Source organism: Chrysemys picta, chromosome 1 (genome assembly GCF_011386835.1).
Source record: "Chrysemys picta bellii isolate R12L10 chromosome 1, ASM1138683v2, whole genome shotgun sequence".
Lineage (NCBI taxonomy): Eukaryota > Metazoa > Chordata > Testudines > Emydidae > Chrysemys > Chrysemys picta.
In genome coordinates this window covers 188461933-188483601 of record NC_088791.1, presented here as the reverse complement: position 1 = coordinate 188483601, position 21669 = coordinate 188461933, and the positions used below count along the sequence as shown (strand labels likewise).

The 21669-nt window shown below is 39.7% G+C and overlaps 2 protein-coding genes across 9 annotated transcripts in view; one reads left to right on the top strand and one right to left on the bottom strand.

Annotated features, from left to right (window-relative positions):
* USP16 (ubiquitin specific peptidase 16) overlaps positions 1 to 15454 on the bottom strand; it is a 26311-nt gene extending 10857 nt beyond the window's left edge. Inside the window, exons 1-7 of one of the 2 annotated variants that reach the window (XM_005283883.5) lie at positions 15316 to 15454; positions 12384 to 12479; positions 7636 to 7814; positions 6894 to 6997; positions 4807 to 4910; positions 1765 to 1949; positions 94 to 186 (exon numbers count right to left, since the gene is read on the bottom strand). In XM_005283883.5, the coding sequence (XP_005283940.2) occupies positions 94 to 186; positions 1765 to 1949; positions 4807 to 4910; positions 6894 to 6997; positions 7636 to 7814; positions 12384 to 12447 (729 nt within the window). In that variant the 5' untranslated portion in view covers positions 12448 to 12479; positions 15316 to 15454. Of the gene's footprint in view, positions 1 to 93; positions 187 to 1764; positions 1950 to 4806; positions 4911 to 6893; positions 6998 to 7635; positions 7815 to 12383; positions 12480 to 14939; positions 15079 to 15315 lie in introns of those variants that run through there. The other variant, XM_005283882.5, reaches the window with a different exon arrangement.
* Positions 15120 to 21669, top strand: RWDD2B (RWD domain containing 2B). 7 transcript variants are annotated; one of them, XM_005283886.5, is made up of 5 exons: positions 15120 to 15227; positions 17695 to 17924; positions 18018 to 18085; positions 18222 to 18587; positions 19293 to 21669. In XM_005283886.5, exons 2-5 carry the CDS (start codon positions 17709 to 17711, stop codon positions 19525 to 19527), a joined length of 885 nt encoding a protein of 294 aa, XP_005283943.1. In that variant the 5' UTR covers positions 15120 to 15227; positions 17695 to 17708; the 3' UTR covers positions 19528 to 21669. The 7 variants fall into 7 exon arrangements, with proteins under 7 accessions (XP_005283943.1, XP_065432761.1, XP_065432750.1 ...); XM_065576689.1 differs by lacking the exon at positions 15120 to 15227 and adding an exon at positions 15303 to 15435; XM_065576678.1 differs by lacking the exon at positions 15120 to 15227 and adding an exon at positions 15453 to 15503.

Genomic DNA, 21669 nt, shown 5'->3' with positions numbered 1-21669 from the left:
ACTTACATTTTTCCCTAAAATTTCTCCAAAAAACAACTGACTAGTTTTTTTAATGCACCTAAAAAATTGCTTTATAAACTGCAGCATACATACTGTTGAAAATTCTGGTGGCTCAATGTTAACTGTTGTTCCAGGCATTTTAACCTCCTTCAACAGCTCTCTCAGAACTGGTGTCTGTGATAAATTCTGTAAGAGATCAAAAAATCAAATTAAAGTCTGGTAATTAGGAAAAGTCAACTACTGATGCAATTAATGCAGTGCGTAATGTAGTGGTTACAACATTATTTTTCAACACCTAGAAGTTGAGTGCAAACTACCACATTGGATACAACTGTAGGAAGTTTGAGAAAGTGGGGTTACTTTGACTGAGAACTCTAAAGGTATTATAAGAATATTAATTAATAACTTCTTGTTTAAAACATTTAACATTTGAAAGAATTAGCACCAACCATTTTCAGTTATTTCCTTAATCTCTGTACCGAGTTAGAGTCTACAGTTCATATTATTATAGGCAAAACAGATGAGTCATTATAAAAGTGTAATAAATATAACACAGCAAACAGTTTGTACCAGTCACTCACAAGTATGCCTTTCCACTCCCAACGTGCTTCTGCATATCTCCTCCAAAATTTATCATCAAGCATTTTAACTTCATATGGCCAGAACTCCCTGCCCAGCTCTCCAAGTCCTTCCAGCACCATCATTCTGTTTGTCACTCAGGTGTGTAAACTGGGGGGCATATTTGACTCCTGCCTCTCTCGCCTCACACATCCAGACAGTATCCAAATCCTGCCACTTCATAACAGTTCCAAATGTGGGCTAGTGAGCAAGGTAGTATAGCCTAGTGGCTAGAGCACTGGACTGGGACACAAGAGACCTGGGTTCTATTCCTCGCTGTCACTAGCCTGCTGAATGACCTTGGGTAAGTCACTTTATATCTCTGGCTCAGTTCTAAAATGGGGATAATAATGCTTACTTCCCTTTTGAAAGGCACTTTGAGATATGCTAATGAAAACCACAGTATCAGAGCACCTATGGATTAAGTTATTGTTACACTGCTAGAACCCTAGTTCATGCCCTCATCTTTCATTACTACTGCTACCTTTCTGACCTCACTGACACAAATTACACCCCCACCCCGCCAGCCTCCCCTCCCCTCCCCAGGCAGTTCATTCAATAAGTTGTTCTGGCCGCATCCCCACCTTTCCGCATCCCTGTTTTGGCTTCCTATTCATCATCATCAAATTCAAGTTTCTCATATTCACCATGAGGACCATTCACAATTCTGTGCCTGTTCCCCTTTAGTTATCTGCTATTATTGTGTTGTTCCTCTCTCCCAAACACTACACACTACTAGCCTTGAATGCCAATTTGTCTGCTTCTCCCACAAATGACCACTTGCTTCCAAGTGGAACAGGAATATCACCTTTCCCTCAAGACCCACCTCTGCTGGGCTGCCTACAAGTGATAGCTAGGTACTATAGACATCAGGTATAGGAGATTTAAGAAAAAGTAGTCTTATAATTTGAAAATCACGTTGCTCAATGTGATCTTACTTTCATTAACCATCATCCTCTGTTCTCCTCCCCGATCCCTCTACAACTGACTTGTTCTGTTTGGTCTCCAATTAGACTGCAAATTCTTTAGGGCAGGGATCATCTCTGCATGCTTGTACAGCACCTACCACATTAGGTCCTGATCTATTTTAGGTCCTACAACATTCAAAATCTGAATCTGAAGTGGTTGCAACAATATTTAGTATACCTGCATAACAGCATTAAAGAAACATGTATTCCCCAAGTTACTAAGTCCTTTCACAGTCACTGCTTCACTGGTATTTGAAGAATTGTCTTCTTTGATCACGCCTTCCTTTTTTTCCTTCTGCTCATTCTGGTTTTCTTTTTCTACTTTTTTATTTTCAAATTCTTTGTTTTCTTGATCTTTTGACACTGAAATACAAAAAAGAAAAATGTTAGGTTCCTGGGGTGAGTTGGAAACAGATTATAATATTTTGTAGGAGACCTAGAAAAATGCTCCACCTTTGAAGACAGCAGTAGAAAATTACAAGGGTTAAATTTTAAACCCATGCCATTCAAGAATCACATTTCAATTATAACATTTCAATGTTAGGTTTTGAGGTCACTTCTTGCACATCATAATTTAACAAGACTAAACTGTGCTGTTTAATATAATCATCAGTTGAATACTGTCATTTAACAGACATACACCTTGAAATTTAATGTGTGTTCTTGGAAATTCCATATCTGTGGAGTCAAAAATCATTCTACAATTGCATTTTCTATAGCACCCACCACTATAGCATCTAAGATCATGCTGCACATGATCACATGACAAGAAGTAGGTGGAACAGAACTCTCCTGTATGTAAGTGTTCTCATGCCAATGCTTTTATAACCTAGAAAGATGGTGTTAGAGAGCGAGCGAGCTTTTATTTAAGTGACATCTGTATCTTGAGGATCTTTCCTGAAATTCATGTGCATCACTGAAAGATGCTCCTAGGTAGTTTCAATAGGGAGTTCCTAGGGAAGTCGAGTACAAATCCCATCAAAAACACCTGCCACAGTCTTCCCTTGACAGGGCTCTGACTAGCAAGACATTCAGATACGATATGACTGCATCATCTTCTTCAGCGTAACAGCAACCCTCACAATGACTCCGGTTCATGTTGAGTGCAGTGGTCCCAGATTCCCTCCATGTTTCTCACTTTTGTACACCAAGTTAGAGCTCGTGAGCCAATTCCTGATTCCATTAAAGCCAATGGCAAAGCTCCCACTGACTTCAGCAGGATCAGGATTTGGCCTCACTATTCCAGACTAATACGGAAATTGATAAAATAATGGAGATTATTTTCCTACTTGTAAATCAGGTTTACAGGATTCCTCAAAAAATGTGATGCCTTTCCATTCCTAGCTAACTAATCTCGGTCACTTTTTTTGTACGGCGGGTTAAGTTGGTTACGTTGGTTGAGCTGCTCACATACATCTCTCTCTCGGATCACGTTAACTCTCTTATCCACTAATTGCAGTTTTCTTAACAAATGTTAGCCTTGTTTCTTAGCAATAATTTTTATGCTTCAATAATCACAATTAAGGATGTCTGTCCCAGAAGTCAGTGGAGGTACCTGTCTGTTCTTCACCTATTGGAAAGATTATTTGACTCACCTCGCTGCCCAGCAAAGTGAAGAGAGGTGGAATTTAAATCTTAACTAGTGTGGACTAGGGCTATAAATGTAATTTGAAACAAAGCAACTACATTAATAGGAACACTTCAGTTATGGTTTTAGCCACATAGTTCACAGGACAGAAAAATATGGCCCAGGCAACACACTTCATTTCTGATCCGTAGGGACCACTTTTAGAGGTGAAAATGGAGTTCAATCATAGATCCCACTGAATCCTCAGTTTTTCTGCTAAAACTGCCAGTTGTGACGATTTTTACAACTTGTCTGCTAGGAAATGGATTGGCATTACTAATTCAGAGAAAGTTGTATTCAGTTGTAATCACCTAGGGGTTACTTACCTTATAGTACCTAGTTCTTAGAGATGCTGTCATCCCATTTTAGATGTGCATGCTCCTAGCACAAAATTAGAATAGCAATGCCTTTGTGCCTCCCCATCCCACAACCATGGACATAAAGGGCAGAGCAGCTACAACCATCTCTTAGTTTCCTTGCTAATTCAAAATCTCAGGTAAAGAGGACTCTGAAAAAAATATGAATAAAGGGCAGGTCTGGGATCCACAAGGATGACATCTAGAAGAACCAGTTACTATAAGGCAAATAATGGCTTTTTTCTTCTTTGAATAGCATTCTGTGTGGATTCCACTCTAGGTGGCCGATAACCAGTGGCCTATTCTGGACTCCTAATTGCCAGTAATTAAATAGTGGCCTTCCAAATTTGGTGTATGATCTTGTGGCCAGGTCAAAGGTATAGTATTTAATACAGCAATGGGATTACTCTGCGTAGCTGCCTTGCAAACGTCAATGGGGATTCATGTAAAGCATGTAGAGAAGGGAGTCTGTGCTCTAGTAGAATGAGCTTTGATATTTGGAGGAAGGGGTGGAGCAGCATATGATAGGTTGAAATACACTAGGTAATCTATTTAGATATTCGCTGGGAAGAAATGGCTTGCCCCTTAGAAGTGCTATTTATGGCAACAAAGACAGGGAGACTGTCCAAAGGGCTTTGGCCTATCAAGATAATATAGCAAGGACCTAGAACATCCAAGGTGTAAAGTTTCTTATCCCCTGGAGAAGAATGGGGTTTTGGAAAGAAAACGGGGAGATTAATAGATTTCCACTTAAAATGGAAATCTGACAACTTTGGGAATAAAATTGGGATGAGATCTCAACATCACCATCTCTCTGTAGAATACTGCATAAGGCAGGTCAGCTTTGAATCTGTCTATTTAGATTAAGGTAATGGTGCAAAGTGCTGAGAAGTTAAATTTAAAAAAAAAAAAAAAAAACTAAATAAAGAGGGAGGTCCCCCATGGGGACATGCACAGCACAGGCACAGATGCTACTCTTCACATAATCTCATCTCATGTGCCCCCACAGTGGAATCCACATCACACACATACTCTAGGAACAACATTCTGATTCCAGAAGGAAGTTTTTCCTGTCCCCATATTTTCCTTTTGAAAAGGTTTAGAAACATTAGGTGAAATCCTGACCCCATTTCCTAACATCTAAACCCCACAATTAATATTGTATTGTCTGGATTTACAGCAGTGCCTGCTGGGCTCAAGGTGCTTTCAGTGTACTATATACTTCATAGGTACCTACCTGTACTTGGTGTGTCGACACAAGCTTGTTTTCTAACACAATCCACGAGTTGGCCCAATCGATTTGAACTATTATATGGGACTTCATTATCACACGAGTAGCACCTGTCTCCCAAAAAGAAGCCAAAGGAGTGCAAAAAAAAAAAAAAAAAAAAAAAAAAAAAAAAAAAAAAAAAGACTGAGTTAAAATTATATTTATATGGCATCAAATCACATCATCTAGAGTCAATTCTGAACTACTCCATTATACACACCTGAAAATGCTATAATTTTATAACAATCTTCTTGAATTGGGAATTTAAAACACAATTTTGATACCAATTTACCTTCATTAAAGAAAAAGAGTGGCAGTGATATGGGAGGTGGGGATCATATAAACCCTAACTGTTGACTTTATGGACATCCTGCAGTCCTTACTCATGCAAAACTCAAATTCATTGGGGGTTCTGCCCGAATAAAGAAAATAAAGAATCAGGCCCCAAAGGAAATGATTACAAATATTAGTGGATACAAATATAAAAGTTGAAGTTTATTCTATCCAAACATTTATTTTGTTATATTTAGTTTGAAGAAGATATGAACAAGTGTATTCTGCTTGTCCTGTTAATGTATAGTTTTGTTTTATTTGCCTTTTTAATTGCTGATACAGTTGTGATTTTATTTCTAAGAGAACAAAAACCAAATAAGTGTACCACTAGATCACTTCTCTGTGTTTCACATAATTTTGCTGAGAAAAGCCACACTGGTAGATGGAAATATTCTATTTATCCACAGAGCAGATAGAGCATTAGGAGAACAATGCGATCTTCCCCACACTCTCCTGTCAACATACCTCAACCGTGACTTTGAGGAACCATCTGTCCTGTTACCTGGTATAGACTTGCACTAACATATGTAACCAAACAGAACTGCTTTGACATAGTGAAACATCCTAAATGAGTATATATCGAGTACACTTATTTTTAAAGTGTTAGGCACAAATGCATTTAGCAGATTTCAGGATTACAAGAAAGTGTCGATTGACTCCCATTTTTGGGAGCAGAGGAAGTTTATAATGAAGCTCTTTTTTCTAACCCACTAGAATCCCCAATACAAAGCATGGAAAGAATATGTATATATATAACCAATCTTTCATCCAACCTACTTAGGAATCTTTTTTTTGTCAACTGTTTTGAAAACTTGGTAAATTTTTAAACAGGCTCACAGTCACCATTTTAATGGGCAACACATAACAAAAACTTAAAAAGGCACCATCCTCTTTATTGTCTCTGTATCAGCTAAAAAGTTTTGAACGGAAGACAGCGATTGCAAAGTTCTTTTTATATACTGTATAAAAGATTAATCTAAGATTTTAGCATCTCCTTTGTATATTAATCACATCAAGAGATTTGAAGAACTATTTTTGGCTTTTAGTTTTAAACATCCACTTTATAGTGAAATATTGTATTGCACCAATCAGTTTTAAATTCTTCATGAAGTCAGTTGTTTTTACACCAGAAAGCCTGATGTAATAAAACCCGTTATAAACTAGGTGCAATATTTCTATGTCATACAATTTAGACTATCTTTTAAAAGAAGGAAATTTACACACACAAAATATTTAACTTAGAGTTAAGTCATTGAATAAATCACCTCAGCAACTTTATGTAAAAAGCACAATGACAGTATGACCATTAAAACCTTAATTTCTAACAAGACTGAAAGATTAAACATTTATCACTAATTACGTTATGTAGCCTAAGATATATGTATATTAGTAATGTTCAGACTGAAAGAGTGTCTCTCTTGAGGGACAGCATTAGGGTTGATGTGGGAATGCAAACACGAATTTTTCACATGTCAATACTATCATTAAGTGAATGTATTAAATGTTAACAATATTTACTAACTGGTCAGTGTCAGTCTTATGGTAATGCTGTAGTAAAAGATTTTATTAATTATTTCAGCACCATAACTCTAAGTTAAGAGTTTTTTGTATGAAAATATCCTGAAAGTTTTGAGAAGTCTACAAACAAAACACAAATAAATCACACCCCAGTTTTTATTTTCTTCCAGTTATGACTTTTAACTGTTGCCTGACAAACTCACCACACACTCCAGTTGTCCAAACTGAGAACCAAACAATGGGGTTCTGATCTTGGTGCTGTATAATGCTTTAAAGCATGCTGCTCTTGAGAATTTCTGCCACAGCCCTATAACATTGATAACCAGAAGTGTCACAAAACCCAATGGACTATCAAGTGAAAAAAAAAATAAATTCAGACTATAAACAAAATTTTAATAAATACCTAACAATTAGCTAAGCAAATAAAGTAATTAGTATGAATACCTCCAGAAGTTTATTTCTACAGAGAAAAGGTACTAGTTGGATAGAGGATAATTATTAAGTAGCAGGGGATTTGGGCACCTAACTCCCTTAGGTGCTTTTGAAAATCCCAACTTTAAGTCCTAAAAAATGAAAAACTATTAGGCATTACATGATTCTAAATTAAGTAAGCCATATTACTACTACAATATACCATAAGATCCTGCAATAGAAATATTATATATTATTACAAACAAAATAATCTGGACTTTCAAGAAGTGGAAGTCATCACGATGGAGTCTGGTCCTTAAGTCTGCTAAATGCCTTTGTGCCAAGCTTCTAGATACATTTAGTAGCAATTCAGAGCAGACACTTTTTGCCAGATTGAACTATATTAAATCATTTGTGTAGCACCACATCTGGCTACAAGTTTAACAGTAAATAAAAATTTAATGGGCTAATGGGAAGCTCTCTTTCTTAACTGCATTATGCAACATTGAAGGGTATTAAAAAAAAGAGAAGTACCCTATGGCCACATTTTAGACATAACCATATTGAAGGGCTTTCATCTGCTTCCTCTTCAGATTTATCTTGTCTCTGATGGTCTGTCTTGCAGTCCTGACAAATGTTCCACTCCACATTCAGCAATGCCTTTTTCACATGGCCTTGTTCCAATCCCTTGCGAATGTGCTTGCACATAGGTTCTATGAAACAAAGTACAGAGATAAAATGAGGAAGTCACATTTTTGCCAAGTAGTCAACATGGACACAGACTTCTAGATGTCATAAAAAAGGTGACAGGCTCATGAGCTCAAGTGGCCTTTTCATAGTTAAGGAAACAATGACATGTTAGGGGAAGTAATTGGACGCTGTGGCAAAGATTTGACAAAGAGTGTGTGACCATCCTTCATTACAAGAGTTCATGATCTGGAGATATCGTTGGACTGTCAGCTATTGCTCAGATATGACCAAATAGCATTACTGAAAAAGACTGTCAAATTTCTTCTGGATACAGACCTAGCCATCAGAATCTATGATTTCAAGCCCAGATAACTGCATTGTGCTCTGTCACAATTCAAGGCAACTGCATCTGTATTTCCCCTCAGTAATTCAACAAGGGTTTCATAGAAACATAGAATATCAGGGTTGGAAGGGACCTCAGGGGGTCATCTAGTCCAACCCCCTGCTCAAAGCAGGACCAATTCCCAACTAAATCATCCCAGCCAGAACTTTGTCAAGCCTGACCTTAAAAACCTCTAAGGATGGAGGATGAAGTTTCCACTCTCAGGCTTCCAGCTCCCCTGGCCATCACCTCTCTTGGGTGGAGACATGTGTCTTCCACTGTCCTGACCAGGATATTTCCAGACTGCACAGCTTCCAGATTATACTGTGAATTCATCAGCAAAGTCAGGCTGCCTAAGCAGACCTGCTTAGCTTCTCTCCTCAGAGACAATACACAACGTAATTGCTACAGTTATAAGTTGCCACACAACTCTTTCTATGCAAGCCTATTTATTCTTTGGGTAAAAGCATTACAGAGAAAGCTTATTAAAACAATAAAAGAATGTGCATGCATGCTAATAAACATACCAGAGATCATGACAACGCTAACATGTGCTCTGGCAGGAGCAGTCCTTCAAACCCCCACAAAGGGATCACAAGTTCCATGATCACAAGTTCATACTCAATAGTCCGAGTCCTTCCAATCCTACTCTAAGAATTAGGGCCTTCCATGGACCAGGGGTCCTGTCTGTTTTCTGGATCAGGAAGAAAGCCCTGAGCCAGTTTAAAACCAGGATATTTATCCAAAAATCCTTTCTTTGTCTGTTGGTCTCTGGAGAATCCAATTTGAGCTAGTTTATGTACACCTCTCCGGGGGGGTTGTGTCAAAGGGATAATAACTGGAGGAATTACATTAGCACATACGAAGCTGCACACAACCTCAATAACACAAACAATTTGATTTTTAATACAATGGATCCTAAAGGCATTAAATTCAATTAAGTAAGATTTGTGCAGGGTATTATTATTTTTGTCACATTCTCTACGTAGCGCTACATCTTAAATCCACCCAGAAACTGAAGCCGATGCAGAACGTTAGTCACTATGGACTGGTCTACACTGGAAACTTACATTGGCACATCTATGTTTCTCAGGGGAGTGAAGAATCCACACCGTTGACAGAGACAGCTATGCCAACCTAACCTCCAGTGCAGACAGCACTTGGTCGACAGAAGAATTCTTTGACCTAGGTACTGCCTCTTGGGGAGGCGGATTACCTAAAGCAATAGGAGAACTGATCCTGTTGCTATAGTGAGTATCACTGATGTAGTGTTTTAAGTGTAGAAGTAACCTTAGAGGTTTCTCTCAGCAGAAGACACCAGGATCTTCACTGTTTCCTGTTAGATTCCAAATGAAGTATAAGGTACACCTCTACCCCAATATAACGCTATCCTTGGGAGTCAAAAAATCTTATCGTGTTATACATGAAACCGTGTTATATTGAACTTGCTTTGATCCGCTGGAGTGCGCAGCCCCGCCCTCCCAGAGCGCTGCTTTACCGTGTTATATCCAAATTTGTGTTATATTGGGTCGCATTATATCGGGGTAGAGGTGTATTGGTTTTGATCTATAAATTCCTAAAGGCTTGACAGACTGCTTATGCCATATTGCCAGAGCTACAGTCAGTGGCATGAGATGATGGTCTTTGATAGGAAGAAGTGATATAGCTATAGAACCATAGAAATGCAGGGCTGGAAGGGACCACAAAAGGTCATCTAGTCCAGAGGTAGTCAATTATTTTTTTGTCAAGGTCCAAATTTCTTGGTCAAGGTATAATCAAGATCCAGACTCCAGAGAAAATAATAAAATAAACAATAATTATAATAAGTAAATAAAAAGATTTTGGGGTCAGTTCAAAAGCATCTGACGATCCAGATTTGTCCTGCGGTCCAACTGACTACCCTGATCTAGTTCATCTCACCACAGTGATACAGGATTAAATATACCTAAGTATATTAAATATACCAAGTGCTGTATAAGTATATAATGAATGCTAGTATTTGCTAGTGAGATGGATATTGTTTGAGTTTGATTTTTTTATTTCTAGTTGGTTATTTCTGGGGTTTGAGTGAAAAGAAGCTGTTGGTTTTGCCTTTTACATGACAAGGGGTTTAATTTATGTACAAAGAGCTTACAACTAACTGTTTATGCATAACCTGTTAGTCAGTAAACTGAAGCAACGCATTTTAAGATTTTCCTAAGCCAAATAGAAACAGGTTTGGAAGAAATATGTGGTGGGTTTATACAAATGTGTGTCACTAAGATATATAATGCTGCTTAGCATAGTTTGTTTCCCTATTTGCTCTAAATTAATATTTACAAAAAATGCTTAATTTCTCTAGTATAAAAGCTAGAGTAAAAATATTTCAGTAAATCTGCTTACATAAAATAATTTAATTTACAAAGCATCTAAATCCATAGTTAATATTTATAGCGCTTTCTTTTGCTACCATACTCTTTCAATGAATTTAAGTAACTTGTTAAAAAAAATTACATAAATTTCTGTATAATTCAAACTATTTTCTAGTACCTTTTGTAAAATTGGATTTTTTTTTTATTGTTCAAGTCAATTAATAATAGCTCTAAAATCTTTCTCCTTTGCCTGGAGCAGTTGGCAGGACTATAGCCCTAGACTGTAAGAACTTCATGGCAGTGACTCAGTCTTGCTAGATGTAGAGTGCCTAACACATTGGAATTATGGTATTGACTGGGGATTCAGGCTGCTACCATAATACAAATGCTAAATAATAATACAGCCTGGGATAGATGTTTGTCTGCACAGATTAAAACATTAGTAGTCTTTGGTTTGTCTACAACAAGTCCAATTTAAATAAATTTTTTGTTCAAAAGTCTTGCATATTCAATGCAACTAAAAGTTAAGTTACTGACAACTTCCAGCGTTACTTATTTTCTGTAAGTTAACTTCCATTTTGGGTTATGAGACAGAAATAACACAGGTGAGCTGGCACCTTTTAGGGAGTTGGGCAACCTTACCTGTGCCTGTTTAGCCTACCTCCCTGCTCAGGGCCCAGAGATCAAGTGACAGTCATGTAACCTACAGGGCTACAATATACAAAGAGAGGCCTTCAGCTCAGTCAAGGAGAGAGATTCAAAGAAGGATGATGGCTACAAGACTTTCCCATAGATGACTTCTTCCTGGAGAGCTGACCCGGGAATGTAGCTCTCCAGCAAGGGAGCTGGCCAAAGAGAGACTGCAAGGGAGACTAGATTGAGGTCACTATAGGAAGTGGCCCTGGGAAACAGAAACAATGTAGTTTGGAATTCCGGGCAGACAGCCTATGGCATTAGGGTCTCGAGGTGGAAACCTATAGGACAGAGAGGGAAAGTGGGCATTGGTCCCCACCTATGGCACTATTTAGAGAGGTGCATAGAAACACCCTGCACCAGTGGGGTAAACAAGGGCACTGAAGAACTATTTAGAGCCTGGTGGAAGAGTATACAAAAAGAAAAGCTACAGCTTGGGGAAAACTGACCTTTGAAGCAGGGCTGGGATCCTGTAATGAAGCTGAAAGGACGGATTATGCTCATTTCAGAACTTCATTTTACTCTGAAAGAGGGGTGGACTTTTGACCAGAAGGTCAAAAAGTGTTATGGTAGCCTGCAAGTTCATGGAAGATAAATGGCAGTGAGGAAACTGAGGCAGCGTTGACCTCCGAAGCCAGATGGAGTAAGATGCTGCTATTACAAGAAATAATAATTTCTCTGAAATGACATACGCATTTATAATTGTGCATTTTGATTCATACTCTTTTACTGTTAGCATACCGATCCACCCAGAAATGAAAAAACTGTATCCAGAAACTTTCCATTACACATACGGGGCCTGGCTCTGCAGGCCCTTTATACCATGAATGTCTCATAGGATTCTGGGGCATTTCCATGTAAATTGAAATGACTACTGAGAAAAGGTTTTCAGGATTGGACCTATATGACAGTAAACATTGAATCTTTGACATTTTATAGATTTCCTACCAAGTTTAAGAAGCAATACTGAAGCTTTCTGAAGAACTTAAGTTTCAGCTGAGTAAACTCATTCTTTACAATCAAATATTCAAAGAAGTAAAAGTGACTACTGTAAATGCCTTCTGGTTATTAATGGGTTTTCAATGCTCCTCACTTTCAAGACAGATGAAACATTTCTTCCACAGCACTACAGTCTTTCTATGAAAATATTTTGTTATGAAACATACCCAAAATATCTTGAGACTCATCATCAGCCTGTATGTTTTTTCCCTTTGCTCGCTTCTTTCCCATATTAGTGCTTTGTAGTTTTCCTTATACAGAACCTAATGGGGAAAAAAAACATTAAATTCAAAACTAGATTTTGATTCTGCTTGTAAGGGGTTATACAAAAGGTAACAGCAATCAGACAAATTTTAAATTAGCTGAATTTCAAGGGGACATGAATTCATAATATTTCTGTACTTTACAGCTAATGCACATTTTGACCCCACTTCTGCAACCAGATCTGAGCTCTGAGGTCTATGGGACCCCACAAGGGCCCAGAGGTCCGCAATTTGTAAGAGTGGGGTCTAAACTGTCAGTAAAATTCCCCTACACTTTTTATGGCTCACCTTAATGGAGTACGGCCACAAAAGTTTTAGGAGGTAACTGTCATATTATTAGTTTATCATATTTAAATACTGACGATACTTATTTAATGAACTCTCTACTTTTGATTTATTGTAAATTCCTTTTTTTTATGACTTGCTCAGCAATATTAAATAAATTGTTATTCTAGCAGCATTTGACAATATACTGGAGATTCAGATTTTTTGTGGCATTGATGTCTCTTCAATGCTGGGAGATTTCAGTTTTTGTATTCATAGAACTATCTAGTAAATAATGCAATTTAGAACAACTGTTTGAGTATACCCTTAGAAAGGGACCTAGAGAGGCATCAGTCTCTAACATCATGACAGAGCCTTAAGCAAACTATGCATTTATGTTTGTCTTAAATAATAAATAATAATAATAATAAAATCAGGTACTGTATGTATGGTTTAATGTATATAATGAGAAAAAGCACAAGAGTAGCTGAATTCAGAGGGGACACCTCCTCAAGAAAGGTCAGATATCAGACCTTTGGCATGGAAAGGAATTCCAACCACATTCTCAAAAGGACAAGTTTACCTAGGTAGTAACAGATTTAAAGATAAAAAAAATTATTAAAGTTAATGTTTAAAATCAAATTTACACAAGTTAAGAAGGAAGGTACTGTACATCTGGGGTAAGGCTTGGGTTATGAGGGATTACAAGTGTCAGTTACAAGGTTCATAAGATATATACATACTGCATACCCAGCATAGACCCAGATTGGGATGCATACTACATTCATTTATGTGAAAGATGAAGTAGCACTTTAAAGGGTCTGGCAAATTTAACACTCTGAAAATTCAGACTAAAGAAATTATAGATTTGGAAAAGGAATTAGTTGCACACTCAAAAATAAAGTTGCAATTGTCAACCTTTAGTTAAATCACAGTCATGCATTTTTAGCCTTGTCCAGGTTGAACTCTATCTTGCCAACAGAATGAGAAGGCAGCTGAGAATAGGTAAGTATTAAACAAATCTATGTTGTGGCTGGGAAGATGAGTCAGACAGGATCTCCTCAACGCTACTAAGCTACAAAATACTATTTATGTAGTATTAAAGGGTGTGATTTAGACCCAACAGTTTGTTAAGGCACCTGAAAGCCTTTAAAATACACCTGCTGTAGAATGGGAATAGGACTTCGACACAGGGGCACTATTTGTAGAAACTGTTTACCCCACTGTAACTTCACTAATATTTGCGGAGTCTGGTACACTAGGAATAGGACATACCTCTGATCCCTACACAGTAGGTGGCAAATGTCCAGTGTAAGTGGTGCCCACTGTACCAGGTATGCAACCTCTCTATCTCTAGTATCAGAGGGGTAGCCGTGTTAGTCTGAATCTGTAAAAAGCAACAGAGGGTCCTGTGGCACCTTTGAGACTAACAGAAGTATTGGGAGCATAAGCTTTCGTGGGTAAGAACCTCACTTCTTCAGATGCAAGTAATGGAAATCAATTGCATCTGAAGAAGTGAGGTTCTTACCCACGAAAGCTTATGCTCCCAATACTTCTGTTAGAGAGCAACAGAGGGTCCTGTGGCACCTTTGAGACTAACAGAAGTATTGGGAGCATAAGCTTTCGTGGGTAAGAACCTCACTTCTTCAGATTCAAGTAATGGAAATCAATTGCATCTGAAGAAGTGAGGTTCTTACCCACGAAAGCTTATGCTCCCAATACTTCTGTTAGTGCCACAGGACCCTCTGTTGCTCTCTATCTCTAGGCATTTCTCCCACCACCACCGCCAGGCCTCCACAGGAGATCTATCCCATTGGGAAACACACGTACACACACCCCTCCTCCTCCACAGTGCAGAATGAGTGTCACGCAGCACAACACGTGTTCTTTGGTCCACATCTGCCCAGGGACCCTGAGCCTCCCCCGGGCGAGGTCTCAGCTCAATGAGACCTCGCTGCCATAGGTGCTGGAACTGGGGGTGCTACTGCACCCCCTGGCTTGAAGAGGTTGTTGTTATATACAGGCTTTACAGTTTGGTTCCATGGCTGTCAGCACCTCCTCTATACAGATTGTTCCAGCGCCCCAGCCCGCTGTTATCCCAGCTCCCAGCCACGACGGACCCGGGGGCAAGGCTGCTCCTGTAGCTGCCCCCCTTCTCCTCCCCGCCCCAGGGCGCGGGCGCACAGGGCTGCCTACCTGCCCGCGTGGCGGGATGAGCGCCGCGTCTTCCAGCTCCTGCCACCAGCGCTGCTGCTGCAGCCGGCCCCTCCTCTCACACTAACCCAAGCCTGGAGTGCAGCGCAGGGCACACCACCTCGCCCGGCAACTCGGGGGCAGCCCGCTGGCTCCGATTGGCTAGTCAGCCTCATCTGAGCCCGCCTCCCACCCGTTACGGACAGCCACCAGAACCAGTAGGAAAGCCCCACAGCCCCAGCCGCGCAGAGTCGGGCCGGGAGCGGACACGAGGCGGCTCAGGCCAGGAGAGTAAGTGACTCAGAGACAGGTGGGGGGATAAGGGAGAGTAAATAACGTGATGGAGTCCAGAGGAACTCATTGAGCCTAAGTCCCTCACCTGCCAGTGTCGTGAAGCTAGTTGTTTTACGACACATATTTCCGGCTTAGCGTAGTTTTACGGCTCCCGCCCTCTTCCCATGGCTGAGCTGTTAGAGGGAACGGCTCTTTATCACTTCCGGTGCGTTGCATAGTGGGAAACTGGAGGGGGGTTGAGGTCAATAGGCGAGAGACCGCGAATGAGGAAGTGTAAGACCCGCAGCGCATGCGTAATAGCGGAGTGGCCTGCTGATAAGATTCAGTGGTGGGACCAAAATCCGCAGGCTATATAGCATATGGGTCTAATTTTAAAAGGTGCAAATCTTTGGTTTATATTGGGAAAGAACACACGTCCCGGCCCAGGGTGGGGGCGCAGGCGCAGTCGGAGGGGTGTGAGCTGCTGGGGGGTCTGTGCTGGGCTGTGGCTACAGAGCGGCTGCGTGGGAAGCTGTAGCGCTGCGCGGTGTGAGCTGCCCGGCGGGCGGGGCGGATTCCGGGCCCAGCGTGGTGATTTAAAGCTCAGATTTTCAAATAATGGGTGAGGCAGCGACTCTCTCTGGAGCAGCTTCTGTTGGTGAGAGCTGAGCGCTTCTTCCGGCCCGGGGAAGGTGCCCCACCCAGCCTGGCAGCTGCACGCGCGGCGGGACCGATTGGTCCGCCTGAGTAGTTACAGCGTCTCGCTGAGGGGCCATGCAGGGTAGAGTGGCCCAGGGACACTTACCAGATGCTCTAACTACTTAGGCTAAACGGTCGGTTCCCCCTGGTGTTTTGCTGCTCCCCAGACCTGAGGAAGAGCTGTGTGTGTCGCTCAGAAAGCTTGTTTCTTTCACCAACAGAAGTTTGGTCCAATAAAAGATATGACCTCACCCACCTTCTCTCTTTAATATCTGGGGACTGACACAGCTACAAGTACACTGCTGTGGACTTAGCATAGACTATGGTTCTGCTTTTGAGATGTGGTGTGTGTTTTAAAATTAAAAAATGTAATTTGTTCTTCTTTCTAAAAGGGGGCCTCCTCCTTCACTCCTAGGAGTGCTTATTATAACAACTGCCAGGGCTGGAAACCCCATTGTGGGGTCTGAAAGTCCAGAGCGATTCTTTTGGCTCATGCTTCATCACTTGTAAACATTTATCTAATTAGAATTTAGTTAACCATTTGGTAAAGTAAGGCATAATAAAATTCATCACACTCTCCCATGTCTATATTGGCTCTGCAGGGCTAATAGCAGAATCTTGTAGATTTTGTCAGTACAGTAAATATGTCTTTGAATGTACAGTGAGCAGATCCAATTAGGGTGACCAGATCACCTTGGTCAAATATCAGGACGTGCGGGGCGGAGCAAAAAAAAAATGGCGGCAGAGCAAAAAAACACACGTACCCTCTTTCTTCTCCCTCTGCAAGCGCTAGAGGGAGGCCCCGGAGACGCAGGGGGAGCGCTGGGCTGGGGTGAGTGAGAGTCCAGCCTGGCCCCGAGCACAGGCAGGACTCAGTTGGGCGGTACCTGGAGGGAGAGTAGGGTCCCGAGTCCTGCTGCCCAGGTGGGGAGAACAGCCGCCGCCTGGCCCCGCGGGCCGCCCCCTACTCTCCCTCCAGGTACCGCCCAACTGAGTCCTGCCTGCGCTCGGGGCTAGGCTGGACTCTCACCCCGGCCCCTCGCTCCCCCTGCATCTCCGGGGCCTCCCTCCAGCGCTTGTGGAGGGAGGAGGAATGGCGTGCTTGGGGAAGAGATGGGGATTTGGGGAGGAAGCCAATGGGGAAAGGAGGGGGGGGGGGCGCGAGCCCTTCTGGGCTCCAGAGCCTTTGCTTGTTTGTCCAGTGTCCCGACCTAACATTGGTCAGGACGCAGGACAAACAAGCAAATATCAGGACAGTCCCGATAAAATCGGGACGTCTGGTCACCCTAGATCCAATGAGCAATAATTTACCATTTCTACAATCACTTTTCTGACCACTTTTCTGCACTTTGATGCTTAAATTGGCACTATATGCCTAATTTCCCCACATATTGTTGGAAGGACAGACCCCTAAGCATAGCCTTATCCAGCACTGCAAATACCAAAACAACACAAATGATGAAATTCAAAACATACCACACTGTGTAATCCAAAGACATTTGAGTGAAAACACAGGGTGAAATCCTGGCCCTATTGAAATCAATGGGATGTCATAAGTGTTCTGATTTATTTAAATAGGGCCAAGATTTCAGCCACCATTTCTATATTGGCCCCCATCCTGCAAACCCTTAGCTGATATTGCTCTTATGAGCAATCCCATTGATTTTGGTGGGATTACTTATATGAATTAATATTACTCACATTACAGTTGCATGATTGGACCTTAAACTTGTGCTTGTATCTATTAGAATTGTCTTTTCATTTTTTTCCTAATTTCTTTATTTAGGAAACAGCTAAAACATGGCCAAAATGACTAATTTGGAAGAAGCTGAAGTACAACTTTCTGAGTTAGACCTACTTTCTAGTATGTTTCCTGATGAAGATGAGTTTATTGTGACTGACCAGCTGGCTGTAGCAGAACTAAAACATTATATTGATAATAAGACGTCAGAGATCCCATCTTCAAAAGTTCAGTTTATACTGAATATAAAACAAGAGGTTGCTGATGCCACTATGGTAATGTAGCCATATTTTTTAAAGGAAAAAAAAAAAGACATTTCAGATCAGATTTTAATGCCCTTTTTTTTTTTCCCTTTTCTTTTTGTTTAGGTAATGCTTTCTTTATCCTGTGCTTTACCACTTAACTACCCAGCTGTTCTACCAGAAATTACTGTCAGGTACTGCATATTTCTAGACAGGGAACTAAAAGCTAAAATTTACTAGATCAATAAATAATAGCAAGAGACAGCCCCAAAGAACACACAGTCTTTAAAAAAGATATGCTAACAAGATGCGTTAATATTTTTTCCTTAGGTCACCATCAATAAGCCGATCACAGCAGATTCAGCTGAACACAGATCTAAAAACATACTTGAAGAGAAACTGCAGTGGTGAGGTCTGTGTATTAAATGCAAGAGAATGGGTTAAAGATCATGCAGCTGCTTATATCGATAAGGAGCTTTCATCTTCCTCAGTGACGACATTGAGGACTATGCAGTCAGAAGATGTCATTTTCACTAGATTATGGATCTATAGTCATCACATCTACAACAAGCATAAAAGAAAGAATATTGTTGATTGGTCTAAGGAGCTCGCTCTGTCGGGGTTTAGCATGCCTGGGAAACCAGGTGTCATTTGTGTAGAAGGCCCACAGAGTACTTGTGAAGAATTCTGGTCAAGGTTTGCTTTTTATATACTATATTTTGCTTTTAAGTAACATTGGTGGTTAGAATATTGTGCTTGTTATGTTGTGGTTCTGTACATTTGGTCAGAAGGTGGGCAACTCGTAGTGCTGGTAAAATCAACATCTTGTCTATGAAAAGTATGTTTTATATTTTATCACAATACATGTACACCTCCCACCTTCTGCCACTTCTTATAGCCATCAGGGCCATAAATTAGCCAGCAAGGGGTTCTCTTTGACTAGTGCATGCAGTGCTTTTCTTCTTGCCTCCCCCGTCAGCTCTACGTCAGCTGTGTAGCAAGAGTAGGCTGTACCACCAGTCTTGTTAATATTTTTTATATTGCTTGTATCATTTGTATTTTCGTGTAGTGTAGACTTGGTTCAGCTCTGCCCATTTAGTAATAAAGAAAAAGGGTAAGAAAATTCGTCGCACAGACAAGGTGGAGGTGTGTAGTTATTTTAAATCCCAACTTTATTGACTGTTCTGTGAGGTATGGGTGTAAAGAAACAATGCTCTGGTGCTAGGAATGTTTGCAGGTATGTATATGTTTGTTTGACTGATTGGCTAATGAGCTATAATGTGTATCCCAGGTATCTACACAATTGAAATTTGTCGATTCTCCTCCTTTCATAATCCGCTTCATAACATTTTATAAAATGTGCTACATTTTATGGATTCATATTTCCCTAATTGTTTTCAGAGTCAGAAGATTAACATGGCGGAGAATTTTAATTCGCCATAGAGAGGATATTTCTCTGGATGGGTCACATGCTGAGATGCAAAAACAAAGAAAATTCTCATCTTTTGAAGAAAAAGTATTTGATGCACATGGTACCAGAGGAAATCATATGGATCTGGGGCAGCTCTATCATTTTTTAGATGAAAAGGGGTGTGCTGATGTTTTTCAGATGTACTTTGGAGTTGAAGGATGTTAGATCAGCAAGGATCCAATCAATGAACTTGAAAAATTATGTGACAGTCTTGGATAAATTATTCTTTTCCCCTCTGAAATAGTTGATCAGTGAGGGGAATGATTACTGCTCCTTTATAAGATGAATTCAGTTTTCCATGAAAACGAATATTCTTTTTAATAATGATCTATATGAATGCTTTAATATAAAGATATTTTTAAGGGAAAGATATAATGATGCTAATTACAAAGACAACGACAACAATAAACGAACAACAGCTCTTTGAGAGATGCTGTATGCTATTTATAATCTGAATTATTAAAACTTCACCTTGGAGAAGTTAATTATATCTATGTAATATAGTAAAAAAGATCCAGATGTTTGTGAAAAGTGTTAGTTTTGGGCAGAGATACAGCACATCATATTATAGACATGGGATTATATATGTGTGTGTGTGTGTAAAATATGGAATGGGAAGGGAAGCAAACATGGGTGTGTGATTTTCCAATGATTACAGTTATTTTAAGCAGGCATCTCTGGAAAGAAATGTTGTCTTTTACATTATTGAACACTGTATTTACATACACTACCAGCAGATGTTTTGATTCCAAAACATTTATTTAATATTTGCTGCTTATAATACTTGCAGTTGAACATGGTGCTTTATAAAGATAGGCGTAGATCCTCCAAAGCCTTACTCATACACGTAGTTTATTGACACCAGTGGGACTAGTCACATGAATAAGGACTACTCACACAAGGAAAAGAAGGTTTGCAAGATGGGGTCCACAGAAAAGACACACTTGTTGCCCTAACAAGTTTATAATTGATTATTTCAATTCTATTATTATTTCTATTTTAGTAGTGTTTAAAACTTTGATCAGGATTGGTGCCCCATTGAGCTAGCCACGTACATAACAAAAAGGCGGTCCTTGCCCCCAAAAGTTTACAGTTTGCAAACTCTTTTTTATATAATTACTCCCACTGACTTAAATAGAAATCATATAAATAAGAACTAACACATGAGAGAGAATTTGCAGGATTAGACTTTGTATAATTTTGCATCAGATTTCAATAAATTAATATACATTAATTCATAAGAAAAGACTGAACTCTTTATTATTTTCCCTAAAGGTAGTATTCTACACTGTAACGAACTTTGAAAGTTGTGTACATTTAATAAGCAGTACACACTGAGTGTCATGGATGGTGACATTCAAATCTCTTATGTAAGCAAAAATTGATGAGACAGCTTTTGTGGTGGATATTTGATTTCAGCTCACAACACAATTCTGTTTCCTCTTTCGAATGCTGCTAAAGTATTGGTCTTTAATTGTACTAGAATGGATTTACTTAAGATTAAAAGAGTTATCCAACGTGTACTAGGGAATTACAGTATTTTCAAAAATATTAGTAGAAACCATGGTTTAAAAAGATATTTCAGTTTGGAACTATGTTAATGTAATTATCACAAAGATACAGCAGCAATTACTAAAAATGTTCATTTCCCATTTATCTGACCTCTGCAATCATTCTAATATAGATGTGTGTAACTATTTTTAAGGAATATCATATCAAGCTGTCTTGTTTTTGAAAAAAAAAAAGCACTTCATGTACATCAAAATGTACGTTTGTGCATACTCCTGTTGTAAGTACTTTCATGCATTTATCTTCTGAAAGGCTATGTTATGACACTTTAGGAAGCTTTACGGTATGTACTTTCAGATTTCTCTCTTTGGTTGCCATTTAAATTAAATGGCAATAATTGGCCCATTTAAGTAAATTGAATAACTTTCATTAATTTCAGTGGATTTTGGATCAAGCCCTATATGAAGGCTTAAAGGTATTGAAGGGCAAATAATGGATTGTAAAGTGTGCAGTTTAATGAAGTGTGACAGATATGGGAGTCTGCTGTCTGTCCACACACAGTAACATCATGGACAAGCTGCCATCTCTGGCTCAGTGGCAATCAGCCAGCCAGCACCCTGTACCTTGCATGCCAGCTGGGGAAGGTGAAATGTTGGTGAAGGAAATTCTACATCTGTGAAAAACAGTATTACCAAATCTTGTGGCATGTGTTGTTTTTTTGTTCAAGCCCCAGTTCCTGGAATCAAATGATTTTATGGGAATATCAATTTTCGTTACAATAAATAAAAAATATTTCTA

Coding starts and splice junctions, on each gene's coding strand:
- RWDD2B (XM_005283886.5), top strand. CDS start 17,709: ATGGCCAAAATGACTAATTTGGAAGAAGCTGAAGTACAACTTTCTGAG. Junction 17,925..18,017: donor AGGTTGCTGATGCCACTATG/GTAATGTAGCCA, acceptor CTTTTTGTTTAG/GTAATGCTTTCTTTATCCTG. Junction 18,588..19,292: donor TGTGAAGAATTCTGGTCAAG/GTTTGCTTTTTA, acceptor AATTGTTTTCAG/AGTCAGAAGATTAACATGGC.